Here is a 27,398-nt window from a genome sequence, read left to right on the forward strand (position 1 = left end):
GAACCTCTACTATTCACCAACCAGGTTGCTTGTGCTAAATGTTTCTCCCAGTTTTTCAAAGATCCACCCCCCATGGCTTTGAGAGTGGTTTTCAGCAAACCGTTGTAGCGTTCGATCTTCCCTGCAGCTGGTGCATAGTAGGGAATGTGGAATATCCACTCGATGCCATGTTCTTTGGCCCAGTTTTTTACAAGATTGTTCTTGAAATGAGTTCCGTTGTCCGACTCAATCCTCTCTGGAGTTCCGTGTCTCCACAGGATTTGTCTCTCCAGGCCAAGAATGGTGTTACGTGCAGTTGCATGAGGAACTGGATAAGTTTCCAGCCATCCAGTGCTTGCCTCTACCATAGTCAGCACATACTGCTTACCAGATGGAGAACGAGGTAGAGTGATGTAGTCAATCTGCCAGGCTTCACCATACTTGTACTTGGACCATCGGTCACCGTACCACAAGGGCTTGATCCGCTTTGCCTGCTTAATAGCAGCACAAATGTCACAGTCATGGATGACTTGTGTGATAGCATCCATGGAAATGTCAATGGATCTGTCACGAGCCCATCGGTAGGTTGCATCTCTGCCTTGATGTCCTGACGAGTCATGGGCCCACCGAGCTAAGAACGGCTCACCTCGGTGTTTCCAGTCAAGATCAGGATCAGGATCAGAGTTTGTGTCCACCTGGGAAACTCTTGCAGCTAGATCTGCCTGATGGTTGTGTTGTTGTTCCTCAGTAGCTTTGCTCTTAGGAATGTGAGCATCGATGTGTCTCACTTTCACTGGGATTCTCTCAATGCGAGCAGCAATGTCTTGCCACAGATCTGCAGCCCAGATTGGCTTTCCTTTCCTCTGCCAGCCATTCTTTTTCCAGTTTTTCAGCCAACCCCACAAGGCATTGGCTACCATCCACGAGTCGGTGTAGAGATAAAGCTTTGGCTATCTCTCACGTTCAGCTATGTTAAGAGCTAGCTGGACAGCTTTTACCTCTGCAAATTGACTGGATTCTCCTTCTCCATCTCTCGCTTCTGCAACTCTGCGCGTTGGGCTCCACACTGCAGATTTCCACCTTTGCTTGTTCCCAACAAGACGACAGGAACCGTCTGTGAATAGAGCATCTCTCTTTTCATCATCAGACAGATCACTGTAAGGAGGAGCTTCCTCAGCACGAGTTACTCTCTCCTCTGGAGGTTTAGCACAGCTTGTGCCTTCTGGCCAGTTTGTGATCACCTCCACCAAACCAGGCCTTTCGAGATTTCCCATTCGAGCTCGCTGTGTTATTAGAGCCATCCACTTAGACCAGGTAGCATCTGTTGCATGATGTGGTGAAGAACCTTTGCCTTTGAACATCCAATTCAGAACTGGCAATCTAGGAGCTAGAAGAAGTTGTGACTCAGTTCCAATCACTTCAGAAGCAGCTTTCACTCCTTCATAAGCAGCTAAAATCTCTTTCTCTGTTGGAGTGTAGTTTGCCTCTGAGCCTCTGTAGCCACGACCCCAGAAACCAAGAGGACGTCCTCGTGTCTCCCCTGGAGCTCTTTGCCATAAGCACCAGGTTGGACCATTGTCACTCGCGGCCGTGTACAGAATGTTCTTAATGTCTGGACCAGTTCGGACAGGTCCCAGACCCATCGCTTGGACTACCTCTCGCTTGATCTGGTCAAAGGCTGCTTGTTGCTCAGGACCCCATTGGAAACTGTTTCTCTTTCGAGTCACATCATAGAGAGGTTTCACAATCTGACTGTATCCAGGAATGTGCAGTCTCCAAAATCCCACTATGCCTAGGAAGCGCAGAGTTTCTTTCTTGTTGATGGGATTTGCCATGGTGGAGACTCTGTTTATCACATCCATTGGGATGTGACGGCGACCGTCTTGCCACCGCACTCCCAGAAACTGGATTTCTCTGGCAGGTCCTTTCACCTTGTCTCGCTTGATAGCGAAACCAGCTTGCAAGAGAATGTCAAGGATTTTGTTACCTTTCTCGAAGACTTCTTCAGCAGTCTCACCCCAGACGATGATGTCATCGATGAACTGAATGTGTTCTGGAGCTCCACCTTTCTCCAAAGCATCATGGATCACTGCATGGCAGATGGTTGAACTGTGAATCCACCCCTGGGGCAAACGATTGAATGTGTACTGAATGCCTCTCCAGGTGAAAGCAAACTGAGGCCTGCATTCCTCTGCTATGGGAATAGAGAAGAAAGCATTAGCAATGTCTATGGTAGCATACCATTTGGCCTGCTTGGATTCCAGCTCATATTGGAGTTCCATCATGTCTGGTACAGCTGCACTCATGGGTGGAGTTACTTCATTCAAGGCACGGAAATCAACTGTCAGACGCCACTCTCCATTCTGCTTTCTCACAGGCCAGATTGGACTGTTGAAAGGTGAATGAGTTTTGCTGATGACCTTCTGACTCTCCAACTGACGAATCAAGTTTTGAATGGGCACCAGAGAGTCACGGTTGGTTCTGTATTGTCTGTGATGCACAGTTTGAGAAGCAACCGGCAGCTTTACATCCTCTATCTCATGTTGTCCCACAACTGCAGATTCATCTGAAAGCTCAGGTCTAATGGACAACTTCAATTTTCCTCCATCAATTTCTACAGTTGCTATTCCAAAAGCCCATTTGTAACCCTTAGGGTCTTTAAAACGCCCTTCTCTCAGAAAGTCAATTCCCAAAATACAAGGTGCATTAGGACCTGTTACAATAGTATGTTTCTTCCACTGCTTCCCAGTTAAACTTATATCAACCTCTATCTTAAACAACTCTTGAGATCCACCAGTGACTCCCTGAATAGTTATAGATTCTCCCCCTTGATAATTTGATGGTATTATGGTGCACTGAGCTCCTGTGTCAACCAAGGCCCTGTACTTCTGAAATTTTGAAGTGCCAGGCCACTGGATGTACACATCCCAATAGATTCTGTTATCTCCATTATCCCTTACCTCCCCCTGGCGGAAGGCAGGGCACCCCTAATGGTGGGGATTACCTCCACATGTACAGCTGGCACAACGTCCAGCATCAGAATTAGGATCACTGTTGGAGCTATCAGAGTTGTTCTGGGAAACTGAGGAAGCGACAGCTACCCTCCTGGTATTGCTACCTCGGGATCTGCCCCTCTGCAGCTCCCGTAACCTCTTGAAAAGATCAGAAGTTGGTTGACCATCCCATCTGTTCATGTTCTCACCAAACTGATCACGCAGAGTTATCCAGATACTGCCACGTGATTGCCTCTGCTGTCTGTTTTGGTTTGACCTATTCTGGAATGGCCTTCTTGGAGCACGTCTGTTTCTGACAGCTGAAACTTGTATCCATCTGGAGGAAGAGGAATTAGAATCATCCCCCTTCATCAAGTTGGATATGGAGGTTTTAAATTCCTCCTTCAGCTCTTTCATGCAATTCTCCATCTTTCCAGACAGAGCCTCAATGGCTGAAACCAAAGAAGTACGTGCAAGACTATCCTCCAACTGCCTCATTTGGTCAGTGAAATGGCCAACAGTAGGAGGTGCTCCACCATAATTTCTTGCCACAATCCTGCTTGCCAGAATAGTGGCATAATTAGGAGGAGCAAGCTTAATGAGCTTTTTGGCAAGGCCTGTTCCAACAGGAATTTCATCAGGATTCAGAGTCTTATGATCTCCATACATTACTTCTCTCACAGCAAACTCTCTCAGACGCTTGATTCCCTCAGCTATTGTGGTCCAAGGCTTAGGGTTCCATGGTAAATCATCTCTGCTGGTGTACCTCAGCGAGACTGCCAGTAGGAGGCGTGCCCACAGAGAAACTTTACCAATGCACTTGCCTAGATGCCTGTCTATGCCTGTATCCTTTGAGAGCATCCCCAACTGAGAGGCCGACTTGTCGCCTACCACCAATGCTGGGGCTCCCATATCAAAACACCTGGCTAGCCAAGACAGGACTGGCTCATTATCTCCTCTGATGTAATCCTTCCTCACATGTCTAATTTCCTGTCTGGGTGCATTAGCTGACTGTATGTCATCCTCTCATCATCATCATCATCATCCTGAGGTCGCTGTCCCCATAATCCTATTTTAATCCTCCGTTGAATTTCTTTGAGTTCAGAGGCACTACCAGCAGTTGCTAATCTACTAGGGTCTACATCCTGACCTACATCTCCATCATCCATGTGGGGTCTCAAGAGGTCTACCAGAGTTTTAAGGCTAACCCTCTCTTCCTCATCAGAAGGATCTTTCTTAACAGAGGGACCCTGAGTAGAAGGACCCTCATCTCCATCTGCACCATCTCCTGCAGCATCTGCATCTCCTTTACGCTTTCTGGTTACAGTGGCCACCAAATTTACTGGCTTGGTTTTCACATTCACAGCAGAGTTGGAAGAGCAAGTAGCCTTATGTCTTTCCTGACACAGTGCTATCAGTAGCCATATGATTATTCCAAGAAGCAACAAAATTAAGATTAAGGCTAGCACAAGATATCTAGGGTACCACTGGTTCCAAGGACCCTCTGTAGTTGTAAGAGGAGTAACAAACTCATATGTGTCTGCTAGCAGATCCATAGTTGAGTTACCATAGCTTCTTAGCCCAATAAGACCACAACAGAATTCACCAACATTCAGTAACTTGTTCTTAACCCAAAGAAATGACTTATATGCCACATATCTCACAATCTTGTCTATCATGCAGGAAACAGCCCATCTGTAGACAATTGCACCAATAATAGATGAAATAAAATTACTCAAAATCCAAAACAGCTTCATTTTGCTTCCTAATCTGAGCAGAAATAAATCGCAAGCAATCGAGCCCCGAGTTGGAGCGCCAAAAATAAAAAGTGTGTCGGTGTGAGCTGAAATTCCCCCCCCCACCGACAATAACCAGGCTAGCTCAGTCTGGAAGCAAATGAAAAGCTGTATTTACAAGCAAAGTCTAAAATCTACAATGAAATGCAATGAATATATACAAATATACAAAATTCACAACATTCACAAATATATACAATCAACAGAAAAAGCACAATCGATCTCCCTTTGCTTCCCCCCAAGGGGACCCTCCCAAAGGGGCCTCTCTCTCCCAGGAGCTTCCCCCCCAGACCCCCCTGGACAGAGAAGCAGAGTTAGTTAAGCAGAAAGCAGTTAGTTAAGCTGCCAAGGTCAGTGTGTTATCTTCAGCCAGAAGAGAAGAAGAAACAGCAGCCAGACAGCTCAGCAACTGCCCCCCACTGCCGAACGCAGAATGTGCAGAATGCCTACTTTGTTTTGGGTAATAGTTCTTAAACATTTCTATCTATCCAATGGAAGTGTTTAGAACAATCGTTATTTTGCTTTCTTACACCCAATAGTGACTTATTTACATTCTTTCACTTTCTCTGTTCTGAACTTTGCAAGGAAAAATTAAAAAGACAGTTTCAAACCATCACACCTTGCTAGCAATATTCTCTACCTCAGAACATAGAGTGGTGTCTTACTAAAAAAAAAAAAAAAAAAAATTACTGGCCAGGAAAGGAACTTGATTACTTGCTTTTAATTCTGCTTAGTTGGCAGGATGCAGAGGGAAGCAATATAACACTTTCTTTGCCCACTTTTGTTTTGTCGTTAGTGTAGAGAGAAGGGATTCAGACATTTAGTCTTTGGTCTTGGTTCAGTAGATTGCTTCAACATTACAATTTCTGCTTATGTTCATGGAGCATGTAACTGTGAGTTCCTACTAGTGAAACTTCTTCTATCAGATTGTGGTATGGTGTAAATAAAGCATGTATACAGCAGCCCATTGGAGACTGGCTTGGTTAACTAAATAATGCAGTAAATGTTAGTTTTGGTGAACATTTTGTATTTTTTTTTTTTCTAGGTTGGAGAGGGGCAATAATTGGGCACAGCTTAAGTAGCTAATATTGCCAGCTACCTCTGTAACCTAAAGACACATGGTATAGCAGCTACTAGTGAAACATGATGCTGTTCCTGACAGTGTATACAGTACTGCAGAGGGAGCAGTGCCCGGTTCCCTTGTCAGGAAGCAGAGCAGCAGAACGTAAGTTGTGAACAGTAGTGTTAAGGCTATTGGTCTCCCATGGGTATGCTTAGGGTGAAGGGTGAAGAGAAAGCGATTCTGGGAAAAGGGGGCTGGGAACAAGTCCAGGGATTAGTATCGTTTGCGAGGAGCATGTGTGATGCAGGCCAGGCAGCAAAAAGTAGGTCTGAGAGACATTTCTGGTATTGTGACTTTCTGTTGCATACATCAGCTTTAGGACTTTGATCTTGGCAACATCAGTATTAGAGCTCTGTGTCGTAACTAGGAATAGAGGGGAAGTTCTGAGAAATGTGGAGAGTGCTTAAGGTTTTTGGGGTTTGGTTTTGTTTTTTATTGTTGTGTGGAAACAGCAACTTTAAACTTTAACTATTTTTATGTTTTATACTTTTTTTTTTACTTGCTTTTCCCCCTGGGACTTTGAAGTAAAACAAACGGAAAATAGCCATAAATGTCCTTATTTTGTTGTTTATTTTTTCAGGGTATGCAATAAATTGGATTCTGACCTTGAATTCATCCAATTGAACATGTTTAATGTTTCTTTTAGAAACATTGTGAAGTGGTAGCTCTCAGACTACTGTGAGGAATGTATAGATATGGGAATGACAGAGGCAAAGTATGGAGAAGCCTTTTTAAATCAGAGGTGTATGTAATATGAATAGTAATAGAAAGGTGTGGCAGTTATTGAATCTGAGAAGTGTTGCAGATCTCTCTTTTGTCCAATTGCAGTTCTAAGAAGGGTTTGGTTCTAACTCTCACTTCTATACTTTGACCACTCTGTAGTATTTGAAGTTCAAGGTGAGTATGTTCTGCTTGAGCCTTTTACAACTATGTGTGGTTTAATCACAGAGGATAGAAGGTGGGTTAATGGACGGGGAGGGAATATTGATTTTACTGAAATGGATTGTCTTTAGGCCAGGAGTTAGGTAGGAAGAAATTTTGATAACTGTTACATATATTGGTTATGAGAAAATGTTTGTTGTTTTAGAGGATCATGTCTTGTACTGGCTTTTGCACACTTCAAAGAAACAATTATTATAGTGGAGGGCCAGCCCAGATGGTGAACGGTGCCACATCCAGTTGGTGGCCAGTCACTAGTGGTGTCCCCCAGGGATCAGTGCTGGGCCCCATCCTGTTCAATATCTTTATTGATGATGTAGATGAAAGAATTGAGTCCATCATCAGTAAGTTTGCAGATGACACGAAGCTAGGAGCAGGTGTTGATCTGTTGGAAGGTAGAAGGGCCCTGCAGAGGGACCTGGACAGGCTGGCTGGGTGGGCAGAGGCCTATGGGATTAGATTTAACAAGGCTAAGTGCAGGGTTCTACACTTTGGCCGCAACAACCCCAAGCAGCGCTACAGGCTGGGGACAGGGTGACTGGAAAGCAGCCAGCCAGAGAGGGACCTGGGAGTGCTGGTCGATAGTAGGCTGAACATGAGCCAGCAGTGTGCCCAGGTGGCCAGGAGAGCCAATGGCATCCTGGCCTGCATCAGGAATAGTGTGGCCAGCAGGACAAGGGAGGTTAATTCTTCCCCTGTACTCAGCTCTGGTCAGGCTGCACCTTGAATACTGTGTCCAGTTCTGAGCTCCTTAATTCAAGAGAGATGTTAAGGTACTGGAATGTGTCCAGAGAAGGGCAATGAAGCTGGTGAGGGGCCTGGAACACAAACCCTATGAGGAGAGGCTGAGGGAGCTGGGGTTGTTTAGCCTGGTGAAGAGGAGGCTCAGGGGAGACCTCATTGCTGTCTACAACTACCTGAGGGGAGGTTGTAGCCAGGTAGGGGTTGGTCTCTTCTCCCAAGCAACCAGCAGGAGAACAAGAGGACACAGTCCCAAATTGTGCCAGGGGAGGTATAGGCTGGATATTAGGAGGAAGTTCTTCACAGAGAGAGTGATTGTCCATTGGAATGGGCTGCCCAGGGAGGTGGTGGAGTCGCCATCACTGGAGATGTTCAAGAGAAGCCTGGATGAGGCACTTGGTGCCATGGTCTAGTTGATTGGATAGGGCTGGGTGATCAGTTGGACTGGATGATCTTGGAGGTCTCTTCCAACCTGGTTGATTCTATGATTCTATTTATTTACACTAGCTTTAGTTTGATAATGATTGAGTTTTTTTCAGAAAAGAAAGTTTTTTGGTTTATGAAATAGATAATGAATCGTAGCTATTGGAATGGAATCAACATTAGACAACCAAAGACCTCTAACTGGAGTTACACTGAGTTTATTTAAAATTAAGTAGGAACATTAAATTCTTGTTTCATTATTTAAAAGCAAGCATACTCATCACATTTTTACTTGTGCAGCTATTCTTTTGATTGTACTAATTTTTAAATTATTTTCTATCTCTTCAGTGTAATAATGCTGAAGAATTAAAAACAATTTAGGGTGTCTCATGCTGCCATTACACTTCATATGCCTGCTGTAATTAGATTATAATGGTAAATAAATTGTGCCTCTTAATTTTACATCATGCATTTTTCATCAGAGTTAGAGAACAGAAAGTGGATAAACGCACTGAGAATTCATGTAGTCTCAGCTTTGAGCAGTAGAACACTTCTGATCTTTGTAACTCCACTTAAATCAGTTTTCAATTTGCTAAAGATAAGTAATCTATTTGCTTTTCATAAAGTTGAAAAAAAGGTGACAAAACTACAGGCTTCAACATTCAGTTCTGCATATTTAGAAGAAAAAGCAAGTTGGAAAGACAATCTGAAGTATAAACTGTCCTAACAGAAGTTAAAAGCCATGTCACTGTATGTGTTATTATGTAATAAGGACTTTAATCTCTTCTGGCTACATACACAGAAGCAGAATAATTGAGATTAAACTGGAAAATAAAATTCCATTCATAATCTTTTAAGTGCTACAGGACAAGGTGGTAGTCCTAGTACTTCAATAAGGTGAATCTGGTTTGTTTTTTTTTTCCTTTTGTGACTAAAAGTTTGGGACATGGTAATTCAACACATTCATGAATTCCAGTATCTCACATCTGACTTTTTGGTAAAATCTGACTTGAAACATGCAAGTGCTTTTATGTTTGCAAGCAGGAGTTTTCCTACCACTTGTTTTATAGCAGCAGATGACACTGTGGAGAGAATTTTGTCTTGCCCTTGTTGAAAGTTTAGAGTAGGAAGCCTGAGCATTGTGAGGGGTTGTTTGGTTGGTGTTGTACCCTGGGACATCTGTATCTATCAGAATGACATAACCTCGTGTGTAAGTGCATTGCCAGAGATGGAACTAAGTTTCACATGGTCCAAGTCCAGGCTTATGTGCTGCCGAGGTGCATGCCCTGACAGGTCCTTCTTCCCCTCTGTGTTAGCAGATACCTCCCTTTTATATCATCTCCAAACTGACTGTAAACAAGAATCCCTTATGTTGTTCCACTTCTAAACCTCTAACTCTGCCAGTGGTTGCTGTTCTACTTGTATATCAAATATTACATTGTAAAGTTTTTATGAGAGAAACACATAGTAAGCAGTGGTGTGCTTTCTTGGATACTTATGGTACAACAAGCCAATTACTTGATAGATGCAGTTATGGAAGATATATACAAGTCAAGGGTATGATATTTGTCAAAGTGTATTTCTTATATTCTGTACAGTTTAATTTTAAGTGAGCCTGTAAGAAATATTTTAAGTAACAAATTGATCACACTATATAAAATCTTGGTAGAAGAGACTGACTCTTCTTCAGAGAAAGCTTATAAGGTACAGCTCCTAAGTACTGTTACAAGATTGTGGAATTATGATGCTGTTTTATACATGTATGTATAGCTTGTGAAGCAGTGGATGACAGCATCCAGTAGAACCAAGGATGATAAAATACATATCTTAAAATTTATCCTACTTTGCATCATTTGAAAACTGAAATCTAGACATCTGTTCCAGTAAGCGTTTCTGCCTTAGAATAGGGCATTAAAATTCAAGTGTTGTCATCTTGAAATGTAAAAAACCACACCCCTCCAAAAAACAACCTTCAAACCAAAACCGTTGTTATTTATTCTAAAATGCTTAATAGTTCTGGTATAGCTCCCATTAAGCCTATCCACTATATTTATATTGTTCTTGTGCCTTTATGATTCATTTTGTGCGTGATGACAGCACATTATTAAATGTAAATATTTGTCAGCTTTCCTTGTAAACATATCTAGGAGTTGTATGCTCTAGATTTAGTTGCCTATTCTTAAAGAAGAATTTTCACCTTCCATGTAGGAGCTTAGTAAGCTCTCTACCACAGTGAGGCACCAGAATTCATTTGTCATCTCCCAGCATCTAATAGGTTTATCATGTATACACAAATAATGGAAGTAACTCCTGCACTGATCACCTTTGTACTGGATTTTGCAGTCGTTTTGCTTGGTTTTTACTGTTTCCGGAAAGGTCTGCACAAATTGCTGGGAATGAAAGGGGTAAAGCTGTGTCATATGTAGAGACTTAATGATGAGTAGGGCAACGTATCTGAGCCTGAGGAGCGCAGTTCCTGGAATGAGCTGTCTTTTAAACTACTATAGCTGTATAATATGTTTTCATTACTAATCTGTGGCTTTTTGCCAGTAATGTATTAATCACTGAAGATAGCTATATTTTGATTTATGTATAGTTGAATGTGTATGGAGCATTTCCTGTTGTATGTATTGTAGTTTTAGATAAGCATTTGTGGCAGTTTAGGCTGGGTGCCCCCTGACACTGCTGCATGAGATACACCTCTGGTGTCCTGGGTGCCCACCCAATAGGGGTGGACACAGGAAATGGCGTATTTCTATCCATAAATCCTGCACCCTATCAATCCATCTGCAGAGTCATTCTCTTCCTCTTTCTTCCCTCTCTGCCCCTGTGGGAGATGCTCTCTCTTATCGGGTAACGGTGGGGGAGTATCTCAGGCCTCTTAGGCCTGTCTAGGCCTAATGCCAGGAGGAGAATGGAGGGGGAGGCAGTCTCAGACCTGGCCAGCCTGAGACTTGCCTAGCAGTGGGAGGGGAGAAGAAAGAGCCCTGGGGGTTTGGGTTTACCCTCAGGTGGTGGAAGGGAAGGATTGGGAAGCCTCTGGGTACTATGTAAGCGACTCTGTATGCTTTAGGATGTTCTTTGCCACTATGCTTTGTAGTTTTTCTGTAGTTTCACCAATCGCTTTTCCATTTAAACTTTCCATCACTCTCCAATCCATTTGTGTGAGTCTCATTCTTTTGTCCCTTTCGGGGCAAGAGATGTTCTGGCTGGCCTCAAACCAGCACAGTATTTTAAGCATTTCTTTTCATAAAGAAAAATTGCATATGTTGGGGAAAGGAAGTGCATGTTTGTGAGATGAGTTTGTAACACATTTACTGATGAGAACTGTAATTTTTAATTTCTCCATTTTTCAGTTGTTTCATAGCTCTTTTCAAAATAGAGTTGTAGAGTAAGCCAATGACTAAAACTGCTGGACTTTTAGGAACAGAAAACGTGCCAGAGTACCTGCTTTACTGTTTTAAAGGCTTTATGAGCTTGTTAGTAATGGCAGTCTCTGTTGGTTAGAGTTAAATTTGTTAATCTTTGCTATCACTAATGGTTTTCTTAAGTCTCTCTCGATCTTTGTCACTGTAATATATTATAGCGTCCAGTTTTTTTGCACACTTCCTCTTAAAATGAAGTACTTGCTGTTGTAATGATTGTGATAATTTAAGAATGTAATTTTTTCCTGAGATAATTGCACACTCGTTAAATTACTGCAGTAATTGTCTTTAAAACGTGCCAAAAGAGAGGCATTTTTGTAAGAAGTAGTTAACATATGGCTAGAAGACCAAGGAAGACTCTGGCTAGCTCAATTTATAGGACTAATCCTACAGATAGCAAGTTCACAGAAAATAAACAAAATAGATATTATTTTTAATCCTATTGCAGATTAAGTGTGATTGAATTATTATTTGCAAGCAGATGTCAACACTGGAGAACTATAAAGCAATTCAATAATGTGAGAATACTGATGAAGTTGGCAAGCTTAGTACCTGGAAAACACTAAGAAGTAGGAATGATACCTAACTACACAGAAAACATACCCCAGAAAGCATATCCCATCTTAAATTCTCTTTTGAAGATGATGACCCATATAGACAGTGACTGTTAATGCTGTAGTTCAGCGTAAGCCTAAACTATAATCAGTTTAAGGGGAAAAAAGCTCATTTTCTCCCACTTTGTAATGTATTAATGCAACTGTTTGTGCTATGAACTGAACTGGGAAACTTTCTTCTTGCTGTGGAGGGTGATGTTCAGGAATACAACTTCCTGACTTAGTTCTCCCTCTTAGCTTTTTAGTTGCACAGAGTTGTGTACTTTAGTGGTGGGGAGAGGAAAGGACTGGGAAGTACAGTTTTCTGCAGTAGAGGCAAATTGGAGATGGAACCTCAGCCTCAAATGCAGAGAGAGCACAAGTGGGCTCTTTGTGAGACTATGCATTGACATCAGTAACCACTAATCTTTGTCTAATACTGTTGTCTAAACTCTGAATTTTTGAGTGGCTTAAAACATGTCATTGCCTCTAAAACTTCCAAAACAGTGCTTCATCTTCAGACATTTTGTAGAAAATCAACACTTCATAAAGTATTAGTGAAGTGTTACTACTGAAGGAGAAGCAAAACATGGAAAGATGTTAGCCAGTAGTATGAAAGAAATCTGAAGTACATTTGAAGTTTGTGTGGCTTTTGTCCAAATGTCTGCTTTCTGTGCTCAGGTTTTACAATTCTTTTTAGCTGTTATGTTAATTCTAAATATATATAGAGATCAAAATAATTTCCAGCACTTGGTCCAATTAACAGCTGCCTCCGTCTGGAGAGGCATTGTTTTCTTTTGTTCGTTGAGTTGAAAGATTTGCACAGATTCCTGGTTGTAAGGTAGTGTCTGTCTTCAGTTGTTGAGTGGATGAAGTTTGGGAACACCTAAGGCTAATAAAAATTAGTGTATTTCTAGAATGATGAGCTGAGAATTCTTATGTTGATTTGAGTAAGTTAGATAAATGAACCTGTCTAGGAATGTGGCTTTAGGGGCGAAGCAGTTGACAAGTCTTATATTTTTGAAAGTGTAATTCATAGTAGAGATGGATTTATTTTTTTTTCCCCTTCAAAAATGTGTGGCAGGTTTTCTTTTGGGGGAGGGTTATTTGGCTTGTATTTGCACTTGGGTTTTTGCTGCCTTAAAGTCTTACTGTGAAGGCTAGCATTTTAATTGATGTATTTTAGGAACTCTTTCCCCTACTGCCGTTTCAGGAGTTAGTCTGCATTTGAAAGTAATTGCAGTGTTAGTAGCATATCCTATATGTGGTCATAATGCTATTCAATAGCATATTGAATTGCAAAGCAGAACTAGTTTCACAGATTGATGGAAGGCCTCTTTTAAAAAAGATATTCAATACTTCACAATTTAGTTGTAGTTCATATGTTGGAAAGAAAAGTGAAGTTTGCCTTAGCATTAAAGAAGACATGGCAAATATTTTGGTTCTGAGCGTTTTGTTTCTTTACTTACTGTTTGAAAGATGGAAAGAGTTCTGACTGATAGGTTTTAAAAATATCTTAAGAGTAATGTAAAAAATAATTGTTTCACTGTGCTGTATTTTTCACTGAGTGCCACATACAGAAGGAAGACTCTTTAATAGTGTTTTAAGGAAACTTACTAGAAAAACATAGCTTTTTGTGATTTTTGACTTGCAGTGTGCTATTGGCTTAAGGTACTTGTTTTTATACTTTATAAGAAATACTTAGAAGATGTAGTACGTTTAGGTTGTTGTTCTACTTTGTTAAATCTTTGTGGAGGCTGCTCATGAGGTCTAGGTATGGCTCAGCTTGATGCACAGATTTTATGGTAGCAGGAACTTTGGGGTTTTCACATCTTAAAAGCAGCAACCAGCTGTTACAGAATACAAGGAAAGGCAGGTAGATTAATGTAAGGAACCTATGAGTGACAAAATCAGACATGTGTCTTACTGTCTTTGAGGTTAGTAGGAGCAGTTTAAAAAAGAATAGTTCAGGTGAATTTGTTTTGATGCCTGTGTTGTAGCTCCTTTTTATGTCATCCTGTGGAGGATTCTTTGATGTCCAATCATGTGGAGGTCAAAATACCACCAATTTTGTCTGATCAACTGTAGGTGCTACACACGAGGCATGTTTTATGCTGCCAGCCCCATGTGCTTTTTGACTTTAATATAGTTTATTGTGAACGTGTACAGGCATTGACTGATTTCAGGAGACTTTCAGCCTCGCTTGTTGGGGATAGAGGTATTGAAGGTATTTGTGCTCTTTCCTGGATGTGCTTGAGAATCCCCATGGCAGCACATTGTGGTCTCTGACTAGGCTGTTCTCCTTTATGTTGATAGCCATTTTGGCTGACTTGAAATCCTTTAAAGATTGTAAGTATTTCTCTTGTCTTGAGCTTTACACTGGGTCCAGTCCTGCCTCTTCTGACAATAGCCAGACTCAGTTGAGATAAAAAATTATTGCAATACTTGTATTTCCAGAGACAACTTCTATTTGATCCCTAACAAACATTCATGCTCCCTGCTGTTTTTTTGTTGTTTTTTTTTTTTTTCTTTTGAGTAGTTACTGTAGTGAAACTCTTGGATACTATGTTCTTTCTCTAGAATGCTTTTAGGAGACTTCTGGGAAAAAAATCGTTTGGATTTTTTATTTTGGAGTTTTCTCCTTTGCCTGAAGTAGTGGTATCTTCTATTTTTGAACCAGCGCCTCTTTTTGGTAAATTCTTTTTTTTGTAGGCATCTAGTTTTCCTCCTCAGTTCAAGGAGGAGATTTTTGTTCAGGAATATTTAATTGAATAAACTAGATTCAACAAGAGTGATTTCATTAGACTAGCATATACACTGAAGTACTTTTTTATATTGGAGATTCTGGCCTGGAAAGCTGTTAAAGTAGTTCCTTGAAGCTGAAACCAAAAGTGTGAGTTAGTTTAAATAGAAGTGGTAGAAGTATGCCCCCCTTTGATTTAAATGGAAATGTGCTGTGCAGTAAGTACTAGTTTAAGTTATAACAGTGACTTCCTAGCTGTTGAAGTGAGAAATAAATAGCTGCTCTGAATTTCTTTCAGTATATTTTAATAGATGTCAAGTGCTGGGGTTTTTTGTCTCAGTGAAATGACAGACACTGAAACATTTTGGTTACTCTGTTAGATACTGAGGAATACTACAGGAAAGGCATGTTCAAAGATTGAGTAAACTTTTGAACTTAACTGCTCCTGGAGAATCGATTTATTGTGAATGGAGATCATACATGCTAGACTTTCTGTATATGTGATTATTTTGATTTAAAGATGATGAGTATTTCCCTATTAATACAAAATAAATTTTACATTTTTTTGCATAGTTTTCTTAGAAACTAAACAACATTTAAAAGGAGGCACCGAGTGTTATAAGAGAATAATTTCCTGGTGCTAACCAAGACAATGATCTGTTGGAGCATGTTCTTCCAGGAGCCTTCATACTGTGAATAAATTGGTTCACTTAACTTCGACGTGAATTTTATTTTACCATTGCACTCAATGTACTACAAAATGTGAGTAGAATTTGCTGAATTATGCTGTTAAAACATGTTTTGGAGGATAATCTCTGTGCTTTGTTTGCTGTGGTTGCTTCTCTGACCTAGCCCAGCTTTCCTTTCTGTAGGTAATTGCAAAGATGAGGTGTAGAGACAAAAGGTGGGCAAGTTCATGCTAGTTCTGCATAGTTCTTGCCTGCTTGCTCTTTAATTGCTTTAGTACATTGACTCCTTTTAAGTAGCAGAAGAGTATGACAAATAGAATATGGGCTGTTCACAGCCCTTCAAAACTAATGTCTTCTGTTTCTGAGACCAAAAACAAATGGAAATGATTTGAGGGGGAGAGTGTAAGTAAATAGTGACAGTAGTAAATTTAATAAGGTGAAAGAGGGGTTAGTTCTAATTATAAAAATGTTTTCTTAAAAGGGCACTCCCATGAGAACTGTAGAAAGAACAACTGAAGTTAAGGTTTGACAAGAACCAGCTATCATTAGAGTCCCATTGTTTTCTCTTGTTAGGAGATGTATGCCTTGCTGGTTTCTTAGTGTACTTAGAATAGGCAGCAGAAGCTGATCTTGGGTGTTAGGGTTGGGTAAATACTAAGTTCCTTGTATGTTGCTCTTTCCAGAGGTAGTTTGAGTGGATTTTTGTATCTTGATCTTCCTCTCCACTTGGTAATGAAAAACATGAGAAAATTAATCTCTCAATGGTACACAAAAGCAGTGGCCATTTAGAACATGGATGGGCAGGTAGCAACTTGGGAATAATTGGTTTAATTTGGAGTGTTTTTGTAATTTATTTTTTTTGGCCACACACTTTTGCAGCCAGTTCTTTGTTGTTTTAAAATCAGCATTTTTAAGCACTTTGTATTCTGCATAGATCATAATTTCTCTTTAAAGGTAAATAGTATTACTTGATTTAAGACTACTTGAAAAGAGTAGCTAAAACCTGGTTGCTTTAAAAATAATATGGAAATTTACTGAAGACAGTAAGTCTGACTTGTACATATGTTATTTAAATCAAGTATACAGTAAAGATGTTGGATAAAAGCTCAACACATTCAGCTTCATGCCTTCTAGTTTGTATGATATGTATAGGTTACTCAAATGTTCTTTTTTTTTCTGTAAAGTCAAGATTTCAGCTGCTATATATGCAGCTTCTGAAATAAAACCTTTAATTAGAATCTTCTATCTGTATCTACTGTGTTGAAAAGCTTGTCCTGTGTCTTGCTGTTTCCCAGTAGGCTCCAAACTGAGTTTACAGTGGCAGGTGAAAGAGCTGCACATTCACTTCTTTCTGACAGTATTTAGGTTTTCCTGGCTGTCAGTCTCTTCCTAGTAATGTAGAAAAAATTGTGGCTTAAATTTTTATTCAGTTAATTTGTTTTACAACTCTTTCTATACCCTTCTCCATTTCCAGTTTTTAATGTGAGGTAATTTTATATGTACAAGTGATAAATATGGTATGTTTTCAACTGCATATAGCTGTAATGGTCGAACACAATTGTGTCCTGAGTTCATATTACTTGTTTCACAACACGCATTGCCATTTGTTTTGGTATCAGGTCATGGGCGTAGGTGTTACTAGTTTGCTCTCTGGGTGACAACAGCACTGGGAGGCTTTGGCTCACTATTGGCATTCTGTAGTATACGCAGCTTGGGTATGTTGCTTTTAGAAGTGCTATGTGTTAAATTACTGAACTCCTAGTCTACATCTGCTTGATAAAGTTTCCCTTGAAAATCACCAAATTACTTAGACTGAAAGGTACCTCAGAGATATCTACTCCAAGCCCTCTGTCTTGGGCAGGGATGCCTCTCAACTAGACTTGGTTGTCCAAGGCCTCATCCAATCAGACCTTAAACGCCTCCAGAGAGGGGGCAGCCACAACCACTCTGAGCTACCTGTTCCAGTATCTCACCACCCTTGTACTGAAGAACTTCTTCCCAAGATCCAGTCTAAGCCTATTCTCTGTCATCTTAAAACCATTCCCCATAGTCCTGTTGCTAAACACCCTTATGAAAAGTTCCTCTCCAGCTTTCTCTACACTCCCTTCAGGTATTGTTTATTAAGTTGAAGTTAGCAACAGAGTTTCAGTGGGTTAGTGTGAGGTTTATTTGTGCTGTTATTAAAAAAAAAAAATTAAGAAAATTGCAATAAAAGTTGCAATGAAAAATTCAGTATGTTGTGTGTAACAATTCTTTTGCCTTATTTTGTGGATGGAATATATTTCATTTCAGGTGTTTTGTCACTTTTGCTACCGATTTGAATTTATAATTCTTAGGAACTCTGCTTGCAGAATTTCCATGTTCTGTATTTCTAGGCAAAGACAACCTTGGGTTTTATTTTGCTTCTTGTTTGCTTTTTGATGATGTTTGCAGTTTTGGAAAAGTGCTAATGCTTAGCTGTGACTCATAAGGCCTTAAAGTAAGCTGCTGTATGATTATAGATCTCGTTCCTTTCCAGACAGGCAATTTCTGAAAGAGTATTTCCCCTTAGAGACAAACTTCCTTTGTGCCATAAAAAAAAATAATATTTTGGAAGTTTTCCTTCAACCAGCATACCGTAAGATTCATTTCTGCTTTTTTCTTTTTCTTGCAGGATGAGACCTTCAAAATATATTTTAAAAAAAATTACAGACAGTAAACAGTAGTTTCAGAATTTGATCATTAGAAGTGTAAATGACTACAGCAGTCGTCTTCTTAGGTTTGTGTTTATTATACATGGAAAATAGGGCTTACGTAATTTTTTTTTAATAGTGTAGTGATAAACCCTGCATTTCTGGGAATGCACAATTTCTTCAAAACTTCAAAATGAATACATTTTAGTTCATACATTGAAAAGTCCCTTTTCAATTATAATTTAACACTACAGAATATTATGTGTAGAAAAATTAATATTTCAGTAGAGGAACAACATTTTAAATATTGTTATAAGTGAACAAGTCCACTCCACAGTATTTGCCTTTTTAAAAAAGTATTTATTTAGCTATTTCTTAATCTATGTAATGTAACAATTTTCTATAGGAGTCCTGTCAGTAGGTGCACATTTAAGAGGCTCAGTTACACAGGTAGGAAAGAAAAAAAAATAGAAGTTATAAGAATATTAGGTACTACTAAGCATAAATTTAAAACAATAATAATAGTTTATCTACTTAGTCAAAATCTCTTCTGAAGAAATATGGCTCCATATGGCATTTTCAGAGTTTTCTGTTTTGGATGAATTTGAATGCCCTCAGAGGAGGGGGAAGAGGACGGAAGTAACTGGAAGGCCCTGCTTTAGCAGAACTTCCATTCAGGTTTTCTTTTGTGAGATGAAAATCTACATGGAAGTACGGAGAGAGGAAAGAATGAGCAGATGATGTGGTGTCAAAGTGTTGGATTTTGCAGCTTGTGGTTACTGTAATTGAGATGTCTTATGTGGATTCTAAGAAGTCCAAGAAGGATTGAGCTCATATTTCATTTCACTCAGTAAGACATCTCTACCTGTCTATTTGCTTCATGTCAGTGGTAGGGATGTCTCTGAGATTTCTGTTCTTCTAATTTGACTGAATTTGATCAAAGAGTTAGAAATCACTAGGACCTTGGCAGCATAAATGCACGAACTTGTATAGCATGGTTGTACAGCCTTGGCTTTTTTTTTTTCAAATGCAAGCTGCATAAAAACTGAACAGCTGTCACTTGCAGTTGAGTGTGCACGTATAACTGTAACCTGAGAACTGAAAAACAACCTAGCTGAATATTTTAAAGCTACATCTTTCTAAGTCTTTAGTTAAAGAATGTTTATCAAAAATTGACTTTGCAGTTAGGGACAACTTGCTCTAAGAGGGACTAGCAGTTCTGTCACTTTAGGGGAGGCGAAGGGGGGCATTTAATGTGTGTTACTGCTTTGTTGTAGATCAAGCAACTTGGGAAAAGAAGCCAGTCAGGTGAAAGTGTTCATAAAGTGTTTTTTTAGGGCAGACAGTGAGGTTTGAAGTTGTAGTTAACAAACATGTATAATTACATAAAGATGCCTTGAGTCCAGTGATGAAGCATCCAATTGAGGGAGGAGTTAGTGAGCCACTAATTTACGCTGCTATTTTACTTTTTTAAATGTGTGGTATTTTGTACTAGCATGGGTTTTAGTTGGCATTAGGGATAGTTTAGATTGAGGAGCATTTGGAAAAAGTCCAGTGGTGTCTGTGGAGTTCCTTTTGCTGCTTTACAATTCAGAGCTCTCTAGACAGCTGAGCAGCAGTGATGTGGTTCATGATGCTGATACTAGCATTTGTCTGCCCTCTCTCTTCATATTGCTGCTTTTCAAAAAATCAGCAGGCAGTAGCAGGAGGACTAGAAAATCTTGCCCACAGTAAGCTTACACTTGGTACATTGTGTTGCTATGTGCTATACTTACAACATATCTGATGTTTGCAAACTGGAAAGATGGAATACTGAATCATTCTGTTGTAATTATTTTTGTTATGTGTGTATGATTTTTTTTTTTGGTAGTTCCTGCAGTTTTGTAGTAAATATACTGTTTCTCTTCTTTCTCTAAAACCTCAAAAAATAACTGCTGGAAAATGTCTGAAAAGGTGACTTGCCTTGAGGAGAGGGAAAACAAAAGCCAAACTTATTCCAGCCACAAGTCATGTAGGGATTTTCTATTGTTTGCTTCCATTTTGTGATGTGATTTTGTTTTCCCTTTACCAATCTCAAAGTTAGGAAATAAGGTTTCTTCATACTGTATGATGGAGCTGGGGTTTTTTAGCCTGGAGAAGTGGAGGCTCAGGGGTGACCTCATTGCTGTCTACAACTACCTGAGGGGAGGTTGTAGCCAGGTGGGGGTTGGTCTCTTCTCCCAGGCAACCAGCAGCAGGACGAGGGGACACAGTCTCAAGTTGTGCCAGGGGAGGCATAGGCTGGCACTCAGGAGGAAGTTCTTCACAGAGAGAGTGATTGCCCATTAGAATGGACTACCCAGGAAGGTGGTGGAGTTGCTGATGCTGTAGATGTTCAAGAGAAGACTGGATGAGGCACTTGGTGCCATGGTCTAGTTGATTGGATAGGGCTGGGTGATAGGTTGGACTGGATGATCCTGGAGGTCTCTTCCAACCTGGTTGATTCTATGATTCTGTATTGTATTTTTCTTTTTTGAAGAGAGAACATGAGTTTAATAAAAGTTTTCATCCTTTTTGAAATCAGACATTCAAAAAAAGACATTTTAGTAGTTTGATCAAAATAAAAGGTCAGATCTTCAAGTACAGGAAAAATTACTTTTAGCATTCCTCACTGCACTTCATATTTAGCTTTATCTGTTCAACAAGTCCCACTACTTTGGATTTAAGATACAACACAGAAATAAAATTAATTTAATCTTGCGAAGAAATGTAAAGTTTCCTACCAAAAAAACCCCAACTTATTCTGATTTTTCCAACATTACTTAACAGGTTCTTGATGCACAACTCACTGGTGTGCGAGATTACTTAAATGAACATTTTTGCAGTCATGAAGGCCTAGAAGTTAGTGCACTTTCAGTTGTTATGTTTTTCTGAAGTATAAATGGTCATTAAAAATGCTGGGGAGAACTGTTCTCTTTTGCTGTTTCTCCTCACAGTTCTATAAGCTGTATGGCTTTACCTGTTAAATAAAAGCTTTCCTGTTGTAAAAACTGATGTGTTCCAGAAGGAGCTTTTACCTGTACCTTCTGAGAATGTCGTTGATGTGACAGTTCAGCAGATTGGTATGTTTGTTGGTTGTTATCTTGGGGATTTAGAATTCTTAATAACCAGTCTTTTTAGATCAGGAAGGTCTGTGTGAATTTTCTTGCCCATAAATATTTGGTGAAGTATGTTACAGGTTTATTTCCAGATGCTCTGTGTCGGTGTGAGCTGAAATTCCCCCCCCCACCAACAATAACCAGGCTAGCTCAGTCTGGAAGCAAATGAAAAGCTGTATTTACAAGCAGAGTCTAAAATCTGCAATGAAATGCAATGAATATGTACAAATATACAAAATTCACAACATTCACAAATATATACAATCAACAGAAAAAGCACAACCGATCTCCCTTTGCTTCCCCCCAAGGGGACCCTCCCAAAGGGGCCTCTCTCTCCCAGGAGCTTCCCCCCAGACCCCCCTGGACAGAGAAGCAGAGTTAGTTAAGCAGAAAGTTGTTAGCTGCCAAGGTCAGTGTGTTATCTTCAGCCAGAAGAGAAGAAGAAACAGCAGCCAGACAGCCCAGCAACTGCCCCCACTGCCGAACGCAGAATGTGCAGAATGCCTACTTTGTTTTGGGTAATAGTTCTTAAACATTTCTATCTATCCAATGGAAGTGTTTAGAACAATCGTTATTTTGCTTTCTTACACCCAATAGTGACTTATTTACATTCTTTCACTTTCTCTGTTCTGAACTTTGCAAGGAAAAATTAAAAAGACAGTTTCAAACCATCACATGCTCACACAGGACTTTTTTCAAAGAGCGAAGTGAAACCTGCCTTTCCTTTAATAGAGTGTTGAGGTGAGTCAACTCTGTTTTTAAAGAAGTCAGTTCTGAACATGCCAAGGTAAGATTGGTCAAGAGTGCAAGAAAGAAACAGTGGTGCAACTTTTTTGCTAAGACATTTTGACCCTTAGGTTAGGATAAGTCTTAAAGGCTTCAGAAAATCCGTAGAGGTATGGCAGGACTGAAGTTATCTGAGCCTAGTAATTCAAATCTATTGTGTATCCACAATGCTGGTTGACTTGAATATGATGACTACATTTGTCAGGGTTTTCTTTCGTATGTTGGAGGCCACAATTTTCTCCTGCTAAGTTTAGTAGGACTTGTGGTGGGGACCCCAACTCCGTGGATGGAACAAAAGATACACGCTGCATGAAACTTCAATCAGTGCAGGTACTAGTTACTAGTTCTGTGTGTCAAAAAAAGCACCTTATGAATGTTTCTGAAGCAGTAGGTTTTATTGGTGTATTATTCCATTTTCTAAATAGCTGTGTTCACAGTTACAGACTAGAACCAAAGAAGTGGGTACATGATGAGCACAGAACGCTGGGCCACTTAAAACAGACACACAGCCAATGCAGTAGCTTGGCAGAGCAAAGCAGGGTGAAGTTCTCATTTCTCTAATTCCTTGGCAATATAACATGCTCTGTTACTTAGTACCTCCTTTAAGGACACAGTGGAAGATGCACACAGTTCTTTACTAAATATTCAGAAAAAAATCCGTATTTGGCACTGAGGTCCAAGAATTATTCTCAAACAAGATTTTTCCAAATGGAAGTGTAGGGGTGCTGTGCACTGACTCTGTAAGATCTAACGCTGCCTTTGCAGCATGTCCAGGTTAGCAACATCTAGGTACATTAGGTAGTGACTTGATTTTTCTCCAAAAAAAGCCATAACCAGAGACTTTGTGATTAGTAGCAGCTTCTTAACCTCTACTATGGAATGAAACTATGGTGAAACATGGTTAGTGATAATATTACTGGTTCTGTAGCATTTAGGTGAGAAACAACACTCTACATAGAGAGTCTGTGACAACAAAAAAGAAGGAAGAGTATTATCAGCATATTGAATAAACCCACAATTTTGAATGCTTCGTTGGCTCTCTTAATAGCTCCGCATATGCACCAAAGAAAACGGAAAAATGAGAGAAGCCCTATGATCTTCATTTGCCAGTACTATTGGCTTTGTAGAACAATCCCAGCAGATGGTTTGGGGCAACTGATGAACATGAAAATAAAAAGCAGTTCAGAAGGAACTCTGAAGTGGTGGGCTCTTCTCTGGATAAAAGAAACCCTGTTGCATGTTCAGGTGATCTTCCCACCAGCTGAAGAAATCCACTTCTTTTGCTGGGATTGGCATTCAGCGAAGTAGACTTTTCTGTGTTAGTGTGAGGTGACACGTGTTTATGTTGTAAGGAATCTGCAGGTTGACTCTGTCAAGGGTGTGAGCTCCTGGTTGGTTGGGTTTTGTTTGTTTGGGTGGTTGTGTTGTTGTTGTTCTTGAGAGAGACACTTTTTTAAATTATAAAAATCACTAGTATTATTTATGCAAACTACACAAGAGAAAAGTTTGGAGTACCAGATGGAATTTCAGAAATCACTCAGTTGAGTGTATTTTATTTTTTTTCCAAAGTTGCATTCCTAAATACAACTATTATTCAAATGCTGCATGGATATTTCTTTAAAATGTTTCCCTGTGGCAGCTTAAAAAAGCAACAGCAGTTCACAAATCCTGTGATTTTTAATTTGAAGAAATGAGATGGTAATTTGGACAAAACCCCCGGACTATCAATTATCATCAGTTATGCAGCTCATTTGTTTGTGTTGCAGTTGTGCTATTGACACTATTTTGATGGCTTGATATGCGAAAGGGGATTCCTTATTTATTGCTAAACATGGACAAAGGTGATGTGGTAATGCATGAAGATCAGGTTTCCAGGTGGCTAATTTTAGCTGCTTTAAGGGTAATTGATGTCAAGGTCATCTTTCAGGGTAGTTTGTGTCAAGGTCATCTTGATTTTCCTGGGGACCTGGTAGGCCAGCAAGACCTTGAAATGCTCTGGAGATTTAATGGTTTATGCCTCTTCCTGCAGCTGTGTAGTGCTACCAGTAGACATCAGAAGAGCAGAATGTAAACCTTAGCTTTCTGTTGTTAGACTAGTTAGGGTCATAATTTATTTCTTGGTGGTAGCTAGTGTTTGGATGAGTAGATCCACAAAAGAAAATCATTCTTTTCTTTAAAAGCTTTACATAATTAAATTACAAATGTGTGACTCATGAAAACTCCAGGGAAGGATGTTGCCAGTTCTTAGAGTATATCCAGAATGGATGCAACTCGGGAGAGTTGCTAGCTGTTGGGAAGACGACTGTCATTCTGTCTCGATACTGTCTGGTATTAGTTTAATTAAGATATTATTTAGACATAGGTAGTGTGCCTTCTACTGCAAGACAGCATGCCAAATTCTGTTGAATATTGCTGAGAAGGTGCTCCTGTGGCTGCTGTGAATCAGGGCATATGTGGGGAAGTCTACAGCTGTTGTCCTATCCGTTCCACCCTGAGTAATTTTAGGACTAGCTCATCCATGCGAGCAGCAGTACAGCCTCTACCTGCTGCTGTTAATGGCTTTTCACAGGCGGCAGCAGCAGTAGTGTGAATTTGACATGACTCCTGCCAGTTTCCCTGCTGCCCACAGGATCACAGGGAGCAGTGGGAACTGGCGGGAGGCTTGTTCCTTGCACTCTGCTGCTGCTTGGCAAGGCTTTTAGCAGCAGTAGATGCCCTGGAGCTCTCTCAGTACAGCTCAAGACAATGTTACGTTGGTGTACATTCAGTTAAATTTGGATCATTATCTTTGCAACCATGAAAAGTAAAACCACGTTTTTCCAAATAAAATCTCCAGTTTTTGAGTACATGGCTGCCTCAGGATTTTCCTTTCCACCTTCTCCTGTATGTTTGTCAGTTAAGAACTTCTTAATGCTGATAGATGGAATAGGTTTGTAAGCTGCTGGCAAAAGGATATGCTCCTTTGGGGTGTTTGATCTCTGCATCCTGCACAGTAAGGGGGAGGGGTAGTTTTGGCTTGGCAAAAGGTTTTTGTCCTTTTTGTTGCAGATGCTATTTAGCTTTTGAAATTGTTTTCAGTGTGCATGCTGACTTATATCTGTTTAATTATTTTATAGCCACACATTTCTTGGAAGTATGATGTTATCAGAATAGTAGACCTCTGCTGAATTAGATTATTTTTGTTGCTTTGATTGCTAAGTACATGCAGATATTGTGCTCTGTGGTGCAACTGTGTTTGCAGCAGTTCTAATCTCAAAACACTTGTGTTGCTTTCCAGTTTTGGTTTTTGTGACAATGGTGACTTCCTTGATGAAGGTTTCATTATATCTTTATTTAGCTTAGAATGGCTGGCTGCTGCCTTCCTGCATTTTCATGAATGTCATTTCCATATGGTTAGAAATGTCACAGCAAAATTTTAGAAGTACATTCTTGGTTGTCTAACAAATAGTTTACTGTTTGTGCAGTAGAAGAGACAAAAACAATACCATGGAGCAAGCAGTGAAGTGTTAGCCTGAGAAAACAGATTAGTCTTACCCGGCATACTCACAGTTCTACAGTAAGAAAGTGGTAGTTGTTAAGGAACAACCTGGGAGGCAGCTTGGAGGTCTGAGGAAGTGAGCCATTAAAAACTTTTCTTAAAAGCAATAACATCTTTAGGAAAACTATTGGAAAAGAGTTACAAGAGAGACACCATTTGTTTAGTGCTTACTTAATTATTAGGTATTTTTTTGTTTCTGGCCCAGTTCAGGAACATATTGGTTCCTTTTAAAAATTCTTTAACTGTAATGGGTTTAGTAGTGTGTGGCTTAGAGCTGAAATTGTACCTAGAGTACATTAGGAATATTTTTGTTTGTTTGTTTTAGCTGATCTCAAAATGCAAAGTACTACATTATTTAGCATTTTTACTAAGTTATGAAGTAATAACTAAAAGATAAATCAGTGCAATTTGTTGGAGATACTGTAACTATAATGTAGAAACATCTTGGCTAGAGTTCTTAGAAGTGAAATTAAAATTTAATAGTTGTCCTTGTGATTAAGCTGCATACGTATAGAAATATCTTTGAAGTCCATTTAATGTATATTGGTACCACTGCATTTTCAGTGGATAATGAACTTCATTTTGAAATCTTAATTAGTAAGTGACATTCTGATAAAGTATAAGACCTCATCTTAATTTCAAAATCTTTACAGTATTTTAAATTTTATATGGAAAAGTACATATGTGTCAGAAAATGGAAGTATAAATACATTTGAAGAAAACATAGAAATCAAATCCTGTTCTGTCTTCATTCTTCTTTAATGGACTTCTGAGAATAAAAGGTATTGCGAGAATGGAGCTATGCTGTCAAATGCTTCTTGGGTTTCTGATAACCTTTGAAGAAACCCTATCACATCTTCTTTGTGATTTTATTTGATCTGATTTGACAATATATATTCAAAACCCTGCCTGGTCTTTTAAAATAGCACTTTAAGTCACGCCTGGAAAGAAGAGTAGTTTACCATAAAGCTGTGTCCCTGAGGAGGTCTTCACCGCAAAGCATCCTGTAGGTCTGGCCAGGGGCAGAGGGAGGAAACCAAGGACTTCTTCCCTTTTTTTGTAGGAAGTAGGGAAATCTGGAATCAAATGCGTATGCGCTCACTGTTGGTAACTTACAGTAATGGATTCAATGTAAAAAACAAACAAACCTCTAAAATTTAAAGAAGTCTTTTGAAGAGCAAAATATGTTTGAGGCCAGAGACTTGGATTTTAGTCACAAACACCCATCTGCTGTCCGCCAGCCCCGTTTCCGTGGGAGAACTGGAACTGCAGAGTTGCAGTGAAGTGAAGGCTACGACAGAAGAACGCCCACTTCCCACGATTTTCCACCCATGCGAGAAACATTGGCGGCGGTAGTGCGGGAGGTGGCAAAGGAAGAGTTAAAGCCGGCAGCACATGTCGGGAAGAGCAGCCCGTTGGGGGTTAAACTGCGGAGTCTAATGGAATAATAACGGGTAGCACCATCTGCTGGCCTACTTCCGCAGAAGGAGTCAGTATTTTTAACGACATCTCTAATATTCATGCTGATGCATTTTGATGCTTTGTGCATTCATTTCTTTCTGTGCTTTGTTGGAATCCGGCTACCCGCTTCCCGCCGTGGCTGCAGCACCGCTCTGGAGGGCAGGCAGGCGGCTCTGGCCCTACCTGCGCTGGAGGATCTGTGGATGTGTGCTTGCCAAGGGAGGAATATGTTGATAAATCACAACGTGTGTTTGTGGAGGGTTGTGCATATCTTGGCTGCAGCTCGCTAAATAGGCCATTTAGCAATCTTCTTTCAATGCTTTTCTCTTGAGCACTGCCTGGGGTGCTGAAAAAGCAGAG

General features: G+C 40.0%; 1 protein-coding gene across 3 annotated transcripts in view; it reads left to right on the top strand.

Annotated features, from left to right (window-relative positions):
* The window catches only part of CHD9 (chromodomain helicase DNA binding protein 9), an 80,692-nt gene that overhangs the window by 4,200 nt on the left and 49,094 nt on the right, over nt 1–27,398 (top strand). For 2 of the 3 annotated variants that reach the window (XM_054389711.1, XM_054389712.1), the window contains exons 2-3: nt 16,021–16,035; nt 26,984–26,991. The exons of the other annotated variant lie outside the window; for it this stretch is intronic. In XM_054389711.1, coding sequence (XP_054245686.1) covers nt 16,021–16,035; nt 26,984–26,991 — 23 coding nt within the window. The remainder of the gene's footprint in view (nt 1–16,020; nt 16,036–26,983; nt 26,992–27,398) is intronic. 3 annotated transcript variants of the gene reach the window in all.

The sequence above is a fragment of the Indicator indicator genome, chromosome 19, assembly GCF_027791375.1.
Source record: "Indicator indicator isolate 239-I01 chromosome 19, UM_Iind_1.1, whole genome shotgun sequence".
Classification (NCBI taxonomy): Eukaryota; Metazoa; Chordata; class Aves; order Piciformes; family Indicatoridae; genus Indicator; species Indicator indicator.